Source organism: Archocentrus centrarchus, chromosome 6 (genome assembly GCF_007364275.1).
Source record: "Archocentrus centrarchus isolate MPI-CPG fArcCen1 chromosome 6, fArcCen1, whole genome shotgun sequence".
In the NCBI taxonomy this organism is placed as follows: Eukaryota; Metazoa; Chordata; class Actinopteri; order Cichliformes; family Cichlidae; genus Archocentrus; species Archocentrus centrarchus.
In genome coordinates, this window is record NC_044351.1 from 21,306,424 (window position 1) to 21,326,436 (window position 20,013).

The 20,013-nt window shown below is 39.3% G+C and overlaps 1 protein-coding gene across 2 annotated transcripts; it reads right to left on the reverse strand.

Moving 5' to 3' along the window:
* Window positions 1-31: 31 nt before the first annotated feature.
* ano2a (anoctamin 2a) lies at window positions 32-19,906 on the reverse strand. Of its 2 annotated transcripts, XM_030730802.1 has the most exons (28): window positions 19,792-19,906; window positions 15,664-15,833; window positions 15,126-15,449; window positions 13,894-13,989; window positions 13,558-13,730; window positions 13,194-13,248; window positions 13,024-13,075; window positions 12,873-12,928; window positions 12,624-12,671; window positions 12,198-12,262; window positions 11,687-11,821; window positions 11,421-11,581; window positions 10,807-10,889; window positions 9,606-9,617; window positions 9,192-9,266; window positions 9,035-9,091; window positions 8,439-8,513; window positions 7,797-7,998; window positions 7,254-7,365; window positions 6,376-6,433; window positions 6,172-6,272; window positions 5,920-6,083; window positions 5,656-5,808; window positions 5,381-5,433; window positions 4,215-4,393; window positions 2,496-2,601; window positions 1,387-1,969; window positions 620-1,278 (listed from the first exon to the last, which is right to left on the reverse strand). In XM_030730802.1, exons 2-28 carry the CDS (start codon window positions 15,808-15,810, stop codon window positions 620-622), a joined length of 3,984 nt encoding a protein of 1,327 aa, XP_030586662.1. In that variant the 5' UTR covers window positions 15,811-15,833; window positions 19,792-19,906. The 2 variants fall into 2 exon arrangements, with proteins under 2 accessions (XP_030586661.1, XP_030586662.1); XM_030730801.1 differs by lacking the exon at window positions 19,792-19,906 and having other exon boundaries at window positions 32-1,278; window positions 15,664-15,810.
* Between the last annotated feature and the right edge of the window lie 107 nt (window positions 19,907-20,013).

Sequence of the window (20,013 nt, forward strand, 5' to 3'; positions counted from 1 at the left end):
ATTAAACACATTAGAACATTAAAACGGAACATTAAAAACAGGTGGTTCTTTTATTATAAGTTTATGTCTTTATATATCAAAACTCCTAAAGCTAAATGCAAATCTACAAGCATATCTGCTGATTCTAATTGCATTGTATACATTTTCATCTTCTGCTGGTCTACAAGGCAGCACTGCTGCATGTGTTGGGATGAAAATAACAGATAAGCATTGGCTACTGAGATGTGACTGCAGGCAAAAACAAAACAAAACAAAAAAAAAATAACCGCTCCAAAAACAAAAAAAAAAAGAAATTTAAAAAAAAAAGGAAAAGAAAGAAAGAAAAGAAAATAATTTCCAGTGGTGTTTTCACAGGTCAAGGAGAGTTTCAGAGCAGTCTTTCTCTGAATTATCCAGCACTCCCATTGTCAGGTTTTGCCCTGAACCACTGAGCAGTTTAATGAAGAGTAACACAATAAAAAGGAGGTTCAGCTGATGGTCTCTTTTTAGACACAGGTATATGCAGGGAGGACAGAAGGGGTGTGTGTGTATCCAGACACAGACAGAAGAAGCTTATCTGGATAGTCCTCCCTTTCCCTCTGCCACACTCCTTCTTTTACCCTTTGCCTTGCAGCTCTCCTCATACTGGTGTGTTGCGCTTCAGTTCACTGGGGGAAGGCGGGATACGGTCTTCCAGCTTTGTAAAGCTGGTGGAATGGCTAGGCTTTTGAGAGTGCTCCTCAGGACCCGGTGCTCTTTGTCTTGGAGGAAGGGTTGAGCACCGGGCTTTGCCCCTGGAGCGTGGCTGTTGGGGTGGAGGGCCTTTCAGCACAAACAGTTCACTTGAGTCTTTGCGCTGTTGGGCAAGTACAGGCTGTGTAGATGATGGGGATACCAGTGTGTGTGTGGCAGATAATGGGCTAGGTGAAGCCGATGATGAAGGGTCCAGCGGAATCAGGGGAATAAGTGTAGACTTCTGCTGAAACCTCGTGAGGCTGGTGGAGTGGCTGGGCCGTGGCAGGCTGTAACAAGCCTCAGCCCCTCTGTGGCGAGAAGGCAGGGTGGAGCATCGGGCCTTGGCCCTTGAGCCTGGCTCTCTGGGAGGAGGTGCAATTAATGACAAAGTCTTAGTTTCAACATCTGTTGTTGTAAACCCTTCCTTGGAGATATTCAGACTCTGGGATGATCCTCTTTTAGACGATGGATGTGACAGAGGTTCTGCATCTTTCTGGCATTCTTGTTTAGAGTCTGAGCGGGGAATCTCAGTATCTTTTACTGTGCTTGATGAGGGCTCTTCATCTATAAAAGAAAAAATCAAAAATGAATCGAAAGAAACACACAAGAATCATATATTTCATTGACAAGATGAACAGAGAACTTGTGTTGTAGAATTTAGTTTCCTCTTACCTAAGAGGCCCAGCTCGCTCATGAAGGAGTCCAGATCTACAGTAAAATTTTCACTCTCAACTGCCTGTGCTTCATCTTCATTTGTTCTCTGTCCTTCTTTCTCTTTTTCTTCACCTTCCTCTTTCTCAATCAATTCCTTTCCATCTTCTTCCTTTCCATCCTCCCCCTTAACTTCTCCATCTTTTTCTTCTTCTTTCTCTTTGACCTCTCTGTTCTCCTCGTCACCTCCTCGCTCTTCCAGTCTACTTTCTCCACCTTCTTCAAATGCCTTCCCAATCTCTGGATCACTGTCACTATTCTGTTTGGTTGCATCCAAATTCATCTCAACCCCCACTAGTTCCTCCTCCTCCACTTGCACTTGAGACTCCTCTTGATCTTCTGGTGGTGCCTCCACCACAATGTCTATGGTGGGGAAGCAGGGGGGTGAGTGTTTTGGGGAGCGAGCTTTGGCACGTGCTTCTTGGTCTTGATTCAGTAGAAACTCCATCAGCAACATGTTCTCTTTCTTCAACTGTTCCCGCAGAGATCGTGGTACATCTGGGATCATCCAGGCAACTAACATGCTGAGGAACATGGCGAGGTTCTGACGGAAAAACGACAAGGAGCTTTTTTGTTTTTCTTCTTCTTAAAGAGGGGTAACTATAGTTTTGAATGCCTTTGTTAACTGGAAGTTGTGTATGTAGTTTCTTATTTCAATCTATAAGAAAGCACTGTTCTTCTGGATTGGCACTGGATGCTATTAGGTAGGCTACACACCCAATGAGATTCTCTATGTCAGTGTCAAATATCAAGTAAACAAATGTGGTCACATTGAAGTATAAGAAGTATAAATATCAGTATTAATATCCAGCTTAATGTCAAAGACAACACTGCTGTCAGAGAGCATGTGTCAGCAGAGATCCGGAGAGGAAAAGTTGGACTGGTACATCTCTACTTCTGTATATATTATATTAACATGCTTTCAGAAAGCCAGACACAGAGCTGTAATCAAAGAAAGCTGCATATCAACTGGATACAAAGGTATTAGGTTAAGTAAGAAAGACCTGGAGATTGGATACCCTTTCAGACTGACTTTGGCATATCTACTACTAGTTAAGTTATTTTGATACCTGGAAGAAAATTACGAAGGCCAGTTTTGCAGCCAGGACAGACCAGTACTGTTTAGAGAACGTGTACGCATCTGGTGCCCATGGTGGATCTCTGTAGTCCTTATACCTGAAAGGGACACAGTGAGTATTATCACAGAGGAACATGTAGTAGCATGAATAAATACAGAAAAAAAAATGTTTTGGAAAGATTTGCTTCAGTAACTCTCTGCTATCCAAACTTTTTTCTTTTTTTGTTTACCTCTTCTGAATCTACATGCAAAACTCCACAATTATAAAGTAAAGATAAGTTTTATGAATGTTTTGCAAATGTATTAAAAACAAAAGCCTGAAACATCCCATTTTACATACAGTAAGTATTCAGACATTCCTCTCAGGACTTGGTTAAATTATCTTCGGTCACAATGAGAGCCTCGGCCTTCTTTGGGAAGGATCTTACAAGCTTGGCACGTGTTTGTTTTGGAAGCTTCACTCATTCCTCTTGGCAGAACTGCTTAATGTCATTGCACAGCCACTTTCAGGTGTCTCAGTTCTGGCCTCTGGCTGGGTCACTCTAGAACCTTCACAGAGGCCATTTCTGTGTTTTCTTGTTTTGGGTGGAAATTAACAAAAACAAAAGAACATCCTCAAATCATGACGCTTCCACGAGTGATTTGGTCTGTACAGATGGTATAAACTGAGTTGGCACAGTTTCCTCTAAACAGAACTGGAAACCGTGCCTTTTAATGAGGAATTGCTCCCAACTTGCTACTCTACCATGAGGACCATGATTGGTGTAGTACTTGTCCTTCTGTTAGGTTTTCCCAGCTCCACAAAAGGATCTCATTCATGGTGACCACTGGATTTTTTGTTAACTGTCCCTTTGTCCATATGAGCCAGACAGACATGTTCTCACTATGCCGATGTGGTTTTTCTCTTAGGGGCTCAATTTCCAAGCACAGCCCAAAGACATGCATGTTAGGTTAACTGGTTATTCTAATTTGGCCACAGGTACTAACGGTTGTCTGTTTTTACCTGTTGGCCATGTGATGGACTGGCAATCTATCCAGGATATACTCTGACTCTCCCTGTCATTTGGGTTAGACTATGTTTTCAGTCTGACATACACCAATTCAATTTTACTGATTGCGCCAAATCACAAAAAACCCCCAAAACAAAACAGTTGCTTCAATGCACTTTATATTGTAAGGTAAAGACCCTACAATAATACAGAGAAAACACCAACAATCAAACGATCTACTATGAGCAAGCATTTGGCGACAGTGGGCAGGAAAATCCAGAACCAGGCTTAGGGAGGGGCAGTCATCTGCTGCCGGTTTGGGTTGAGGGGAGGGAGACAGGACAAAAGTCATGCTATGGATGAGAGCCAGAGATTATACTGACAGGTGTGTGTGCCTTTTCATATAGGCCAACTCCAGTCAAGTTGCAGAAGCATCTCAAGGTCAATAGAAACAGGATGCACCAGAGCTCAATTATAGCCCTGAAAGGTCTGAATACTGATGCAAATGTTAACTGAAATCTTTAAATTTAACAAAACCTTCAAAAATGTTTGCTTTGTCATTATTGAGTATCTATGAAAAGTGATGAATCACATGACAAAATGTGAAAACCTTGAGCATGTCTGAAACCGTTCTGTATGTATTCCAGGTAAAGAGTTAAGCTGTTGAACTAAAGGGTTTAAGAAAGTTCCAGGTAGGTCAAGGTTAATTGAGTCAGTCTGACCTGCACATGGATACTCCAGTGATAAGGGTGGTGTTTGGCGCTGTGCCAGAAGGGAAGTTGCTAACATTGAAGTAGGACAGTGAGTGCTCCGTATATCCGTTCATGGTGCCATTAACACTGTACATGTATTGGTAAACCATTCGTGGAACAAACTCGGACGTGAAGGAGATGACAAATGCCTAAAAAGACAAACAGGTGGGTGAAAGTTACAATTATACATCACTGTTTACTGTTGGCACATCTGTTGATTAGCAATATGTAATATCTAACTTTATGGTCTCAAAATTTCCATAATAAAAAATGGACATTAGTAATACTGCCTATCTATAACACATTCATTCTATTGGAATATGTTTTTGTCCCTGGCAGAAATATTACACTTGAAAAACATGTTTGTTTTACAATTTATTTCTATGTTAATATATATATATATATATATATATATTTGAGCAACTACACCTTAGCCATCAATTTGACATTATATTAGTCAATATTTGCATCGGGAAGGGCACCCAGTGTAAAGCAAACGTGAGGACCTACCCACTGTTGTGACCCCTTGTGAATGAGGAAAGTAGCTTATATGGAAGTGCAAGCACCACAGAAGTGCACGTCCCCATCATCAAGCAGAGTGGGTAAGAGCCGTGTTTTGAGATCAAAAATATGTTTTTTTGTTTTACTATTTAAAATGTGATAATGTCTATATAATGATCAATATACAATAAGCATTACACAACAAAACAAAATGTAAAATAAATATTATATAATAAATAAAATAATACATTAAGAATGTAGTGGTCCCCTGGAGCTGTGCCACTGGAGTTACTGTGTAGTGTGTCATGTTAACATTATATTATATCTTTTAAAAGTAACCTTTGGTATTTTGTACAAATTTTCCAGCATATGTTCCAAGTGTTCAGATGACCACAAGTCACTGCCACAGCATAGAATTACAGCAAACCAGTATCAAGGTTAAAGCAAGAAGGTTTTAAATACACTTTACAGTGAAGAATTCAAGAACTTAATCCTAAGGACTTGGCTAAAATGCCTAAAACTTATTCAAGCTCCCACAAGAACAGCAGTAAATTGCCAGTAAAGTGTACTTCACTTCAGTATAAACGTCTCTGCAGGAGGTCAGAGTTTATAGATAAACAGACACACACACTTACATTGGTGATGACAGAGAACTTGCTGATTCCACAAAGGATGTTATACCAAATCCCTGGAGACAGCATGTGCGTGAAAAGAAACAAAGAGGGAAAGAGAAGTGTGTTCGTCCATATCAGTCAGTGTGTGCGTGTGTGATTGCATGCGTGCGTGTGCGTATTCATGTAAAAGAAAGGAATGTAAAGAAAAAGAGTATGATTAGAAATTTTGGGACAGCTTTTTTTCACATTCACACAGAGGTTGACAGAGTGGACATGAGCTCGTGTAAGAGCTGTACCTATGTCTTTACACCTCACGGCATCAGGCCGCTGGATTTCAGTGACAAACTTTGCAGCGTCGAGGCGGATCTCAATGACGTTGTTGAGCAGAGCGAATGCTGGTGCCAGCGGGAAGGAGGCCACAAACAGAGTCACAAACCCGTACTGGATTACTGTATATATTAAGACATGCACAGAGATTCAGGTTAATATAGGTTCATTTTGCGATTGCAGTAGTGGGTGATTTTGTGAATAAAATATTCGAGAGACCAGAAGAGACTTACTCATTTCCATGTACTCTGGACTGACACCTTCAAAGGGCTCAAGGGTGAAATCTTTGTCAAATTGCTGCTTTGGTCTCCTCTCTTCTGTTTCATCCTCCTCATCTTCTGCTCCTCTGTTCATTCCTTTTTGTTCCTGTATTGTTCTGTACATCTTTTTCAGCTTACTGTAAAACAGAGAAGATATAATTACAGAGTCAGAGAAGAGAAGAAGAAATTAGTTAAATGATGCAGTATATGTTCAGAAACACTTACGGTATGAGTATCTCAAACACATTGTTTTGGATGAGTTGTTTTCCAAGCATGATCATGCTGAGCTGGATGCACAGCTCAATGAGGCAGCCAGGAGGAGCACACTATAGATGGACAAACGCATTTACATAAAATACAGATGCACCTTCTTTACCTTAGATATACAAACACAAATCAATAATCCCTGATGTGTACAGTGTGACAAACCTCCTCCATGCGATAGTCTCCAAAGACATAAACATAATCGCCAGGCCGCCCAGCAAACCTGTATGAAGAGAGGACCAAGTCACATGATAAAGGAACAAAAGCAGACAGTGCCGAGTGAGTAGGCTGAACAGATCTCAACAAACCAAAAAAGAAAGTTTCAGTTTGTTCTTAATGTCTTCACATCATATTCTCCACTGAGCAAAAAAAAAAAACAAAAAAAAGAAAAAGAAAAAACAGCAAAGATGGCCCATCAGCAGCTTCCTAGTCTCTGCATTTCCCTTTTCTTTGAACACTGCTCAAAACAATTTGGGGAACACCTAAATCGCACAACAGGTCTTGATGAATGAATCTGACATAAATTATAAAATTTGTTGAGAACAGATGATATAACAATGGTCAGTGAAAACCAAAACCACCAACCCTTTGAGAGCTGGATTCAAAATCAGATGAAAACTCTAGCTTAAGATTATTCAAGTGTTCCCTTAAAGTTTTAAGCAGTACAGTTTCCATCATATTCTGTCACAATATATGTGGCATTAAAATGAAAATGCACCATTTTCGGAACACACCCTGATATGAAGGAGATGACAAAAGCCTGAAAAGACCAACAAGGAGTGAAAGTGACAGTACTGCAATATGACTTTGCAGTCACTCGCAGTTTTCCCCATTGGGTGCAGCGTAGGCAGCAAAACACAGTGACAGGTTAACACAAGTGTCTGTCCTGCAGTGTTGACTTTTGAAAACCAGTGCCAATCAAAATGTGTAAGTATTTCCACATTGTGGGATGATGGACAAAGGATAAAAATGCTGTGCTGTCCCACATAAAGTGGGACCCCTGGTCACTTTATGAGTGAGTGAAAAAAGAAAGAAACACGTACCTGCCCTTGAAGAAGGCCACATAGAATATAGGTGCAAAGGCGTTCATGGATTTGAGAAAGAAGGACTTGAATATTAGTCTCTCTTCAAACTCCTCCGTTGTCTTAGGAAGTTCTGTTGAGACATAACTTAATTATATTATATACAATTACAACTATAAAGATATCACCAGATTCTTTTTAATTGTTATGTTTCATTAGCAATATTAGCAAGACTCCCTACATCTGTAACATGCCCTATTATACTCAAATACAGTGCTGAAGTTTATCTAATCACGTTAGATGACATGATACAGTTATGTGAAAATTAAAACTCAAGAGGCACAGCAGAAGACTTAAAGACAGTTCTTGGAAAACAGAGTGACTATTTTAGAGACGCTTAAAGCTACAGAATTAATGGAAATGTTTCAGAGGAATAATGCAGTGATGAAATAATGAAATATGTTTGCCTGTCAGAGCCCAGAGCCCTCCAACATGTTACTGCATTCAGTCTCCAATCTAGACAATTTCCGCAAATAAACTTTCTAATAGCATTAAATAAAGTACCGAGCTCAGTTAGCCACACAGCAATCGCTCCATAGACCTCTTCCAACACCAGAACGACCAGCATGTTGAGGATGATGCCTGTGGTTGTGACTGTCATCCTAACACTGGCCTTGGCCTCTGGATCAGGATTCATGGACCACACGCTCAACATGCAGATACGGTAAACCGCCACACTGAACACCGCTGAGAAGGTTACAAATATCTGAACACACAAAAGGTACACATTAAAAAAATAAATGACAGGCTCAATTGATCAATATCTGTAAATATCTACTTAAATTATTTAACAGTATTTTTAAGTTTATATATATATATATATATATATATATATATATATATATATATATATATAAACTTATATATAAGTTTTAAGTTATATATAAGTTTATATATATATATATATATAAAATCTCATTTTTATTTTTGTTTAACACCGTTTTACTAAAATAATTTGGCTGCTTCTAGTAATTATTCATTGTTGGTGCCACAGATTGATGTGAGATGAATGGACAAGAAAAAAACCTTCTGATTTCTGTTTAATACAAGCAATAAAAATGATCCATGATCCTCACCTAAAATATCATGATTCAACAAAGAGACAGATAGAAAAGTGAGAATAAGAAGAAAGCATGGATGCAGTACCAGCAGTAGTAAGGTGGATATGTTGATGAGATAACCCGACATGTGATCCTCTACATCCAGTGACTCTGGCTCTTGCTGTCAAGAAAAAAACATGCATATTACTTGGGTTCTCAGAAGCATCTGCCTATGATGTAGCACTTTATATTTTTTGAAGTGCAGTAATGCAGAACTCGTGTTCTGCACACATGTTTTTCCTGTGTGGCAGGTCCACGTTTGCCATCTCAAAGGACAGACATTCCCTCCCCTTCTTCCTCTGCTCGCTTTTCCCTCTCCAGCAGTAATCTGGGCTAATCTCAGGCAGGTAAGCTGCTTTGGACTCAACCACCCACAGTAGGTGAAGGGGGTTTATTATGAACCAACATAAAGTCATACACACACGGTCTGTATTAACTTCAGAACACATGAAAAACTCGGATGAACTGTAAAAATTTGATTTTATAGCAAAAAATCAAATTGAGGGTACTGAGGGTAAAGGTAAATCAGGGAGAAGCACTGTCTGCTAGCAATAATGAGGGAAGTTTAAATACAGCCCTGCCCTCTGCCCCCAGCAGCTCTGTCCACAAAATGTCCTGTCTCTCAGGGCAGCGCAGTCATACCTGGGAGGAAAGCATCTGGTCTGTTTCTCCATCTGTACCATCCCCAGACTGAGTCATCTGGAACAGAGGAAAACCCACAGAGTGAGTTAAATCTGTGAATTTTGTGTGACAAGTTATAAAACCAAATTTGAAGCACAGTATACAATCCACACTATACCTTTTTTGCAGACTGTGCTTTCAGCTTGGTTTTTTTCTCTTGCAGCGCTTCTTCATATTCAGGTCTCATCTCCTCCTGCAGTGCACCCACCCACCCACACACCCACACACACACACACACACACACACACACACACACACAAATGCACACACAAAAGTTAAAATACATGAACCATGAAGTAAGGAATCACATCTGCCACTACAAAAACTACATTTTTGTGTGAGCCATTCACAGTTTTACATTAAAACAGTCTGCAACTGTGGCTATGAACAGAACTTCATTTTCAGTTTTCAGTTGATTTTTAGAATTAAAATTCTCAACTGTATATAAATAGCCCACTAAATACCAATACATTAAAATAATATTAATAAATTCTTTTCACACTACATAAAATGGGTAGAGAAAGTTGCCCACCTGGACTCGCTCCTTTAGGCAGCAGAGACAGAGACAAATGAAAGAGACGGACACACACATGCACACTTAGTTAGAGGTTAGAGTGAGTATAAGAAAAATCTGTTGTTTTCACAAATGTATTCTGTACATTAACTCAACACAGTTGATGATTCTCTGCATTATGTATATATATTATATATATAGTCTCACAACTGAAAATACTGGATAAGAATTTGGTTAAAAAATGGATAGATTGCATCCCACAGTTGCAGCAGATTCATCAGCTGCACAACTATGATGTGATCCTCCCATTCCACCACATCTTAAAAGTTCTCTATTAGATTGAGATTTGGTGACTGTGGGGGCCATTTGAGTACGATGAACTCACTGTCATGTTCAACGAACCAGTTTCAGAAGATTTGAGCTTTAAGGCATAGCATGTTATGCTGCTGGAAGCAGCCATCGTAAATTGGGCAAATTGTGGTCACAAAGGAATGGGCATGGTCAGCAACAATGCTCAGGTGGGCTGTGGTGTTAAAATGATGCTCAGTTGGCAACATTTTTCCAATATTCTATGTGAACTGTAGCCTCAGTTTCTTGTTTATAGTTGTCAGGAGTGGCACACAGCAACTGTAGGCTATCTGCTCCAAGGTTTGATGTGTTGTGCATTCAGAGATGCTCGTCTGCATACCTCGGTTGAAACGAGTGGTTATTTAAGTTATTGTTGCCTTCCTATCAGCCTGAAGCAGTTTGACCATTCTTCTCTGACCTCTGGCATTTTCACTTAGAGAAGTGTCGAGCTCACATATAGATCTGCTGAATAATCTCAAGCAAAGTTCAAACAGCTATATTTGTTCTGTGTATGTTATGGTCCTGCTTTGTCATACTATGCAGCAAATACCCGTTAAGAACCAGACAATCCCATTACCGCACTTAACACCCAGGACGGTCTTGTTAATACATGTATACATGGGTGCCTATAGGTATGTGTGTGTTAGGGGAAGGTCAGCGTTCTGAGTAAAATGATAATCTTCAAAGTAAACTACATCTGATCCCTGTCGTCATGGGCCAAGAGGTTAAAACTCTAGACTTGACTCACTTGGGTTATAAAAATAGAAAGTGAAAAAAAAATTATGCAATAATCAGTAAATAAACTGTGTTGGTGAATACTTTCAGGTAATGCATGTGTTTTCATTGCACAGTATGTTGAATCTTTGAATACCTCCTCATCCTCCAGGCTCGTCAGGTCCCACGAGTGTTTCAGATACATCTGCCGCCTTTTCCAGTGCTCAAGAAACCATGCAGCTACAAGAAAAATGAAAACAATGATTTGTTAGAAATCACTAGAATTCAAAAGAATTATAAAACTATATGGCTGTTTGCATTCCACAGGGTAAAAAAAAAAAAAAAATGGGGGGCAGGAACCCTCAGTAATACTGATGGATACATGGTTTTTCTTTAGCCTGCATTAAGTTTTGAAACCAAGTTTTATATAAGTTATGTATACTCATGCACCTGAGTCCTCTGCCTAAGCTTGTGTCTTTCAGAGAGTTAAGCAATCATCTCTCCATCATTATAGTAACAAAATATCCATGTCCCATAAACAAGGTCATAACAACTAGATCAGCTTCATCTGATTTCAGACTGAAACATTTTTTTCAGCTGTTGAGTTATGGCCCGTCAAATAAGAAGTAGCTTCCCATTTTAACATCCACATCTGGGTTAACTGAAAGATGGATTAAAAATATCAAAGCGTTCTATCAGTGTACTGTAGCTGTTGCGCCAAAATATATTGTATATTCTATAACAGAAATTTGCATTAGAGTATATAGTTACCCCACAGAGACATGAAAATAGCAAAGAGGACAGTGGCTCCATTGTCAAACAGGTATGAAGCTCGGGCCAATGAGCACACCGAACTCAAATGCCAATAGTCACACACGCCATCGCAGAGTGGACACATGGTGATGTTCAAGGTGTCATTACATGTCTCCTGACTGAAACACGTGTAAAAAAAACACATGCGTAATAGTATTAATACTGTGTGGCAGTAATGCACTTTGATAAGCATTAATAGATTTGAAGAGTTATTATCCGCCCACCTTGGCACATTGGTATCCACAGTGAGTATGCCATACAGGAAGACAATGATGCCCAGTACTGAAGGAGGGATGAGGAGCTGAGTATAAACACCCAGCCATGCAAAATACAGCCCAATCTGCTCTCCAAAGTATTTCCTGTAAAGGAACAAGGTATTAACTGCTTGGCTGTGCAGGCTATATATTCTTGTCAGATGGAAATATGCAGAGCCAAGGAGATGCGTCATTTTAGACTCAACGACTTTCAATTTAAAAACTCAGTTATTAAGCTTACACACAAGAAATGATTAATCTAATAAGGCAAACATTTGAAACCTTGACATTTACTTAGCACATTCATGAACCTGAGAGAATTACTACTTTGAATTTAATAAACCCATGGCATTGCATCTATTATAATAATAATGACAAGCTTTAAAGACTACTGCACCACTACTATCTCTTGAAGATCAGTACTGTCATGAACACTGCAGTCACAAGCTAAAGCTATAGCTAGAAATTTACTGCTCAGTACCTGATCAGGTCCACAGGCTGGTATTTATGCATGACACCATAGTTAGCCCATTCTTCATGGAGGAGCTGAAGAACACATAAGCACATGACAGAACAGTAAATACCCAGTTTATAACAGTTAATAAATGAGGGATGTATGGACACCACCCTCAATATTAATAACGAATAACCAAAGTGTATTATGAATTTGAAAGAGCTTAAACTACTGGGTTTCATATAGATTTGTTCAGTTTACTACAAAAAAATGTCAGTGCCTAAAAAGTCTGAAGCTCAGTGACAGCAGATTTTAATTCCCAAATAATTAGGTATATCAAGATGATCAACTGGAGAGAGCAAATGGTTTCAGCTCCACTGACTTCATCAAATATGTTTCAGAGGAAAACATTTTGTCAACACATTTTTCTCATAATCCAGTTAGACAACTGACCTGTCTATCATTTCTCTGATCTTTCCGTCCTCTCCTTGTGAACGACCCCTAAAACAGAACAAGTGATCAACTCTTATTAAAGCATGCAGTGGCTTACATTATGTCATATTTTATGCACAGCCACAAGTGGAGATTTTTTTTGGATTTGTACTTGTTTATGTGAAGTAGCTGTATTATTAAAAGTTGTGTAGATGAGCAAAAGTTCATCCACGGGTGTACAAGTAAACAGGATATTTCTGTTTTACTTACGTCATGCAGAGGAAAAGCAGCGACATAGACACCCCGAGCTAATAATGAGTTTATGCCTTATGACACAAAAAGTGCAACACAAAGAGAGTTTAGTGACCACCGGCAGCATGAGTTTGAATAATATGAAAAACAAAAAAAAAACAGATCTTACCGGTGGTTTGACAGGTCTGTCTGCAGGTAGTACGTGAAATAATCTCAGCTACCTAGAAGCACACATAACACGGTAAACAAATGTCGTGTGGAGTCACATGCATTGACATTTTACACATTAATACATTTCTCATAACAAAAAAAATTGAAGTGAATTATACTTGGACGCACTATTCTGCTCCGTGTTGCATTGTCAAACACAGTCTCTGTTGACTTGATGTCATACCTGTAGTCATAAAATAAAGCAGAATTAAAAAAAAAAAACTTTTCAAAGTTTTGCTAATAGCAAGTTCGTTTTTTGTGTGCATTTTAGTAGCAAAAAGACTTTTAAATTAGCATTTGATCAGGCAGCAATCAAAGTTTGATTTATGTGATAAATACACACCATCCTTCCTCCCTACCACTTGATTTAGATAAGATTTTGGTATCTAAATCACCAATAAGCTTGAACTTCACCATATGTGTGTGCCCAGCCAAGACTAAAGTACTTTCACCAGAGGAGCACATAAGTGAGCATGACTATCTGTTTACTCACAGATGGAGTTTGTCTCTGATAAAGGGGTGTTTGAGAGTTTTAAAATGGACACGTGACTCTGAGTCTCTCTGGATGTCAAAATCGGGGACGTCCGGCTGAAATGGTGTGTTGAGTTTGGTGGCAACAGAATCCCACATCCCAGCAATGCCCGTCCGTTTCCGCAATTCACATTTCTGCTCAAAGAAAACACACAGCAAAACCATACCGATCAAAGCAACTTTCTGACATGCAAGTCCCCAGCGCAAATTAAACTCCTGAAAATGCTTAAAATATGCCAAAACCCCCCCTGAAATTTCAGTGACCACGATATGTTATTGACTGCATGAAGCTGCTGACCTTTTTTACAGCAACTTTGATCTTCTGCAGCTCTGCTTCTCGGCTGAGTATTGACCACGGGATGTGCAGTCGAATAAACCCCACACCGTTTGACCTCTGCACATCAACACACATATTACCACAAACAGTCATTAGAAATATGAACGCACAAACAAAAAAATTACATGCGTGCAGTACTCATAACTCATAACGTTTAAACATGTAAGCTTGTATCGAGGCAGATGAGTCGTCACTAAACCTGACAATTTCTGTTATAATGAGGCTGTTTTATAAAATATTCCATTATCACAAACCGAGGACCACTCAATCCTGTAAAGTATAAAAAATTGGAGATAGTTGTTGGGATGCTTGCCTGCAAGTCAGAATAATGTAGCCAGTTATCATAGTATCATAGTATTATGATAGTAGGAAATGTGGTCAGTTACCCAATTTCTAGACTTCCTGTCTGCCAAAGCAATCGCTGCAGTGACCACAGCGCTCGGCAGGTACAACATCCAACTCAAACATCACCTCGCAGATATAACGTTGCATTTACAGCAAAGCCCCAGTTATCAATTCATAACACCCTCTTCACATGTATCCTGGCCCTCAATGGGACAAGTAATGAATATTATGAAACATAATAATGTTAATGCTATCTACAATAACAATAGTCTCTTTGATGTTATCTCTTCAACATGATTAAGCACACTATCTCAATATTTATTTTACACCCAATATTCAAAGTATCTCAAATACACACGTGCACACGGTATGCCGTAAGCACTGTGTACATCTCTCTAGCCATAAATACAGATGAGACCTACTATTCACAGCCAAATACATGTATGTGCCGCCCTTCATATTATTAGATCACTGTTTAATAAGGTCCTATAATCTGGCTTTTGGCTTCACCCTTACAATCAATGCTCTTAATCCTCGTGTAAAAGAGTGGCCAATTTAGCCTCCAAACCCTGCACAGAGACAAAAAAAAAATACCCACATGGACACACAATAATGTATGTACGTACAAAGACACCAGTAGGATAAAAATAAACCTTTTGGTAATAATGATGTATTTATAATTTATTATCCACAAATACGCCACTGAAAGTAACCATTTTATCATGCAGACGAGGCTTCTAGCTTCAGCAGACAGGCTTAAGCTTTACCTGATGGGCAGCTGTCCAATCACAGGATTAGTGGTAAACAACAATATTCACTGTGAAAGCGCCGTAAAAGCATATACACACCTCCTTATCGCGCTCAATCTGTAGCCCAGCCTCCAGCAGACCCGCTTCAAACTCCTCCCTCATTAAAGCCTTTTCCTCCTCAGTAAGCTTTGACTCCTCTGCGTCTCCTGCAGGCGCTCCTGCCTCCCCGGACTCTGCTTCTGTTTCCCATTGACCTTGTACTGGTATTGGCATTGGGATCGGTATTGGAAGACTCCCGTTAGATGAAATGGAAAAGCGTGGCTTAGATGTTCGCCTTTTTTTGTATTTGTAGCAAAGCACATAGTCCACTTTCCTCTTGCCATCAGCAAAAAAAAGCCCAGGGCCCAGCTCAATACCAGACTCCTAATAACAAACCAAAGAACACATATTATAATTTGGCTGATTGATGAGTTAAAGATTGTGATCTTAGGGGGACACTGTACAGACAATGTAGCAAAATTCAACATCTGACATCTCCAGGATAAAAAAAAAAAGCAGAGCTGAGGACAAGATGAACTATAGATGCAGGATGTTAAAGCCATAAGATGTGGATATTTGTATTCAGAGACAACCATACCGGAGGCGGAGGCTCATCATTGTCAGCTGGGTTGACAGGGCCTCCATTGGCGGCGTCCAGTCCGAGCCCAGACAGCGATCGGGCCAATGAAACAAGCTTCTGTGAGTGAAAGGACGATGACTCACTCATTGCTGTGGTTAAGGGCATGCACTCGTTTCCGTTTCATCCCTCTGTGGGAATATGAAAGAGAAAACAAGAGTTAAGCGCCGGCAAAGGTCCGCCAGCTAAGGTCGTAACTACCTCCTAGCTGAGTTATAATATTCAACACAATGCAGCTGTTTTGTACTGTCCTTCCTGAAAGTAAAGCTTACAAGTATAACAATTAAACGGTCAAGGGTTATAGGCTTTATTTTATTTTAACTTGTATTATTATTACATATTTGTTATTGTAATTTTTTAAAAAGGTCATTAAAAAAAAGGGGGCAAAAACTGACTTCTCTGCCTCTGTGTGGCAGAAATAAAATTTTTGATTGATAGATAGATTGATAGATTGAAAAAAACAGTAGTGGCTCTTTCAGACTGACAGATAAACCCAAAGCCAAAATTAAGCTGTCTTGTCTCTTTTTTTTACCCAATTGAAGCTGTAGGCTCAGATTAAGCCCACACTGCAATCCAAGCAGCACAGCTTACAATCTGTTGGGACAATTTGGTCACTGAGCTCAGAGTTTGAAGCTAAAGAATGAAGTGGTATCGCGAATGGCTGTGACTCACACTTTTGTAAGTGCTATAAATCCCTTGAATTCACAGAAATAAAATATGGAGCAAGCTCAAACTGGGACAGGAAGTCACTTTTTGGCTTCTTTGGGAATAACCATTCAGAATAATGTAAACAATGTAGTCTAAGAGAAAAACACATTCCCCGAGCTCTGTTTTGAGGCTTTAAAAAAAATGCCCACAGTCTTGTCACAGCTCTTTTTAGACTAGATCAGGTGAGGTAGTACAGAGAGCAACAAAGTCAGCTGTAAGAGTGGGGGCACGGTGGCTGAACGTGACAGAGGAAATCACCCAGAAGGTGAAGGTTAGCCTTTTGTGAAACCAAAGGGCTAACCTTACTTTTACTTTGAATGTTTTATTCTGTAGTAATGCATGAGCATTAATCAAGATCAGAGCTTGGAAGACAAAATATTTCAGTCTGGGAATTCAAAGTATTATTTTGTCTTTGAGCTTCAGTTATTCAAAAGTTACGTCAGTCCATTCATACCATGCAAGGAGAGCAGCGCGATCCTCTCATCTCGGCCTCAGCATTTAATGTGTAGTGCTTTGTATTTTCATTCCTCTCCTATGTCCCCGATACTAATTATAGACACACTTTGCACAATGCAATTTTACTTGGAGGTGTCATTTTTTTAAAATCACCCCCACCGTAGTAAGAAATTTAAAATAAAAGGTGTTATTACATGCAACAGTGTTATTATGATAAACTTACTATGTGGCCTTGCTTTTGTTGGAAAAACTCAACAGTGTTTATTATCATCATTTATTATTGCTGATCATTTAAGTAATATAAGATCAAAGAACCTGCAATCCATTCTAAAGAATTATAAAACATTTTATCATCATCTCTATCTACAGTGGTGTTTGTGTTTCTGCACCTAACAAGAAGTTAAAACTGATAAGAGCTTTCTTAGGAAGGGGGCTTTGTATCCTCTCACCAAAATGTCTCAATATGTACAATACCAGTCAAAAGTCTGGACACACTCACCCATCATATGAACGGGAGAGTGTGTCCAAACCTCTTCTATGCTTTATTGTGAGTGACTTTTTTTCAGCAATAATTCATTCTCAATGATGTTCTGAACTTTTAGTGTTTTTTTCTGTGTGATCTATGTTGAATATTTTCTTTAACACGATTTATATAGTATATATTTTTCATTGCAAATTTTCCAGTGTAATTTGCTCAGTTAGGTCTATAATTGATATATTATATGTGTATACAGATAAAAAAAAAAAAAAAATTTCCACAGACCACTGATTCATTCTGCGCCAACATTGTCTTTTGGGGCATCTATTCTACTTTTTTCTGGAGTTGTGGCTGCCAACTTATGATATTTTGTTATTATTCCCATCATCTGTTGACTAACTAGAGCTTCTGAAAAAGATGTCAGCTCTTTCTTCTCCTTGAAAAACTACCCGAGGAAGATTGAGTCCAACAAATACAAATTTTGCTCTTATATTTACTTTTTTTTTCACATTTTACAATTGTTATTACTTTTTTTTATATTAATTGTATTTATTAATGTTACTATTTATAGATTAAAATTACTATTTGAAGCCAAATAGTGTATAGACCATTCCCCGTTTTTGAATCATGATTGCACTTTGCATATTGGTAGAGTTATACACAGTTTACAGTTTGACACACTTTGCCAAGACACTGCAGGCAAAACAAAAGGTTTTGAAACCTTGAGCAATTTTTACTTCCTTCTGCTCTTCTAGTGCAAACTTTTAATTAGGTAATATCTCATTTCTCTATTAAGTGTAAATTTTACACAAAAAAGACATCATTTGGAGGGACAGGATTATAGCTGTGTTTCAGTTACATCTCCATGAATTTTGCATTACTTGTACTTTGTCCTGTCTTTGGAGAAACAAAAGCAGGTCTGAATTTATTATTTTATTTTCATATGCAGGGCATGTCCCATGTGTTGAGCACTAGTCATTTAGCATATTAGTTGTGGTGTCTTTTCTTCATTGTCTGAGATTTCTAAAATTTTTTATATTGTTGATACATAACAATATTTATGCACACTTTGCAGGCACCTGAATTAATCATCTCCCAGGATCACACCACAGAGGTCCATCATTAATCTGCTGGAAATATTAAACCTGAAGCTTGCGAGCAGGACCACATCTCACTCCTTCCTGTCCGACATCTAAAATTTATTCACACAGTTCTCCTTTTTTCCTGTAGCTCCCCAAGCCTTCCCACACTTCAATCATCATGTAAAGCCACCATTGCCATCAGGCAGGCCCTCCCACAAGGCTTACAGTTTTCTGTCTGTTGCCAATTATGAGGTCACAGAGGTTCAGAGCTCAACATGGAAATAAAATTTTAGCCAAATACAACTGGATTGAAACGAAAAAGTTGAAAAGTTCTCCATTAAGGCAAGAGCTTTCTTAATGCGTTTTATACTTGTTAGTGTACTGTGTGATGTCCCCCAGGAGATCTTACTTTGATTTCTTTGTTTTGTTTTGTTTTTATTAATCGATAAATCTGCATCTCATTGATAGCGTGATCATCACCCATGAGTACTACCATTCTCCTCATATTTTATTTATTTCATTATTTTTTATTGATTTGTGTGTGTGTGTGTGTGTGTGTGTGTGTGTGTGTGTGTGTGTGTGTGTGTGTGTGTGTGTGTGTGTGTGTGTGTGTGTGTGTGGTGTATTTATCCTCCTTTCCTGTTAATTTTAAAGCAGGCAGTAGTAACAACTGAATTGCGTGTGTCTCAGCATGGGGCTTATAGGCCTGTAAGCTTGCTGACAGCTCAACTGGAGACGCCGGAGGGTCAGGCGTACCTGTACACAAACATTAACGGGGCACCGAGCAGCTCTGAAGCTCTTTCCCGAAGCACCGACCCCGCGCTGATTTTCAGCGCCGCAACAGAGAGCACAACTCAAACAAACGGAGAAACTGAAGTGAAGTCTCAAACTGACCTCCACCAAACTTTCACTCAAGCCTACACACCTCCCTACAAGATTATCTTTTCAACCTAAATCTAAACCAGAATAAAACATCGACTACACCAAATTATTTCTATTTTGACACATGAATCCCTGGGTAGTTGATACGACCTGATTTGGTGATTCGATAAATATTTAATGAATGCTCATTTGTGCAACAGTTGTGCGCACGCAGACGGTGGTTTGGAAAAAACAGCCTCAGCACCCTGAGACACACCACTGCATCCACCGGGGGGATTTCAATAATAACAGTAGCTCAAGTCATGGGTATTGCACACACTACCAAGTGTAATTCAAAGAAATGAGTGGTAAAGTCCAAAACGACTCTGCTCAATCATACACCATGGGATTTAAATGCATATCCCTGGGTGCTGGACAATCAAATGATGTGCGCCTGTTTTTAATTTACACTTCAGATGAAAGAAAAGTGAAAAGAGGACTCACCAGTGCTTACGGAGGATCAAGTCTTTGCCAGGGAGATGATTGACAAGACGTGCGATTTGCAAAGCCTGAGGGGCTGAGATGGTGGACAATCCGCGCGCGCTCCCGCAACCCCTGGCTTATTGCGCGCGCACAAGACGGCTAATTCCCTGACCGTTCCATACGGGACGGAAGGAAGGTGTGAAGCATATTACCGGATGTAAGAGGTGTGTGTGTGCGTGCGTG

Coding starts and splice junctions, on each gene's coding strand:
- ano2a (XM_030730801.1), bottom strand. CDS start 15,810: ATGCCCTTAACCACAGCAATGAGTGAGTCATCGTCCTTTCACTCACAG. Junction 13,076..13,193: donor ATGCAACACGGAGCAGAATA/GTGCGTCCAAGT, acceptor GTGTGCTTCTAG/GTAGCTGAGATTATTTCACG. Junction 2,602..4,214: donor ACTGGAGTATCCATGTGCAG/GTCAGACTGACT, acceptor TGTCCCTTTCAG/GTATAAGGACTACAGAGATC.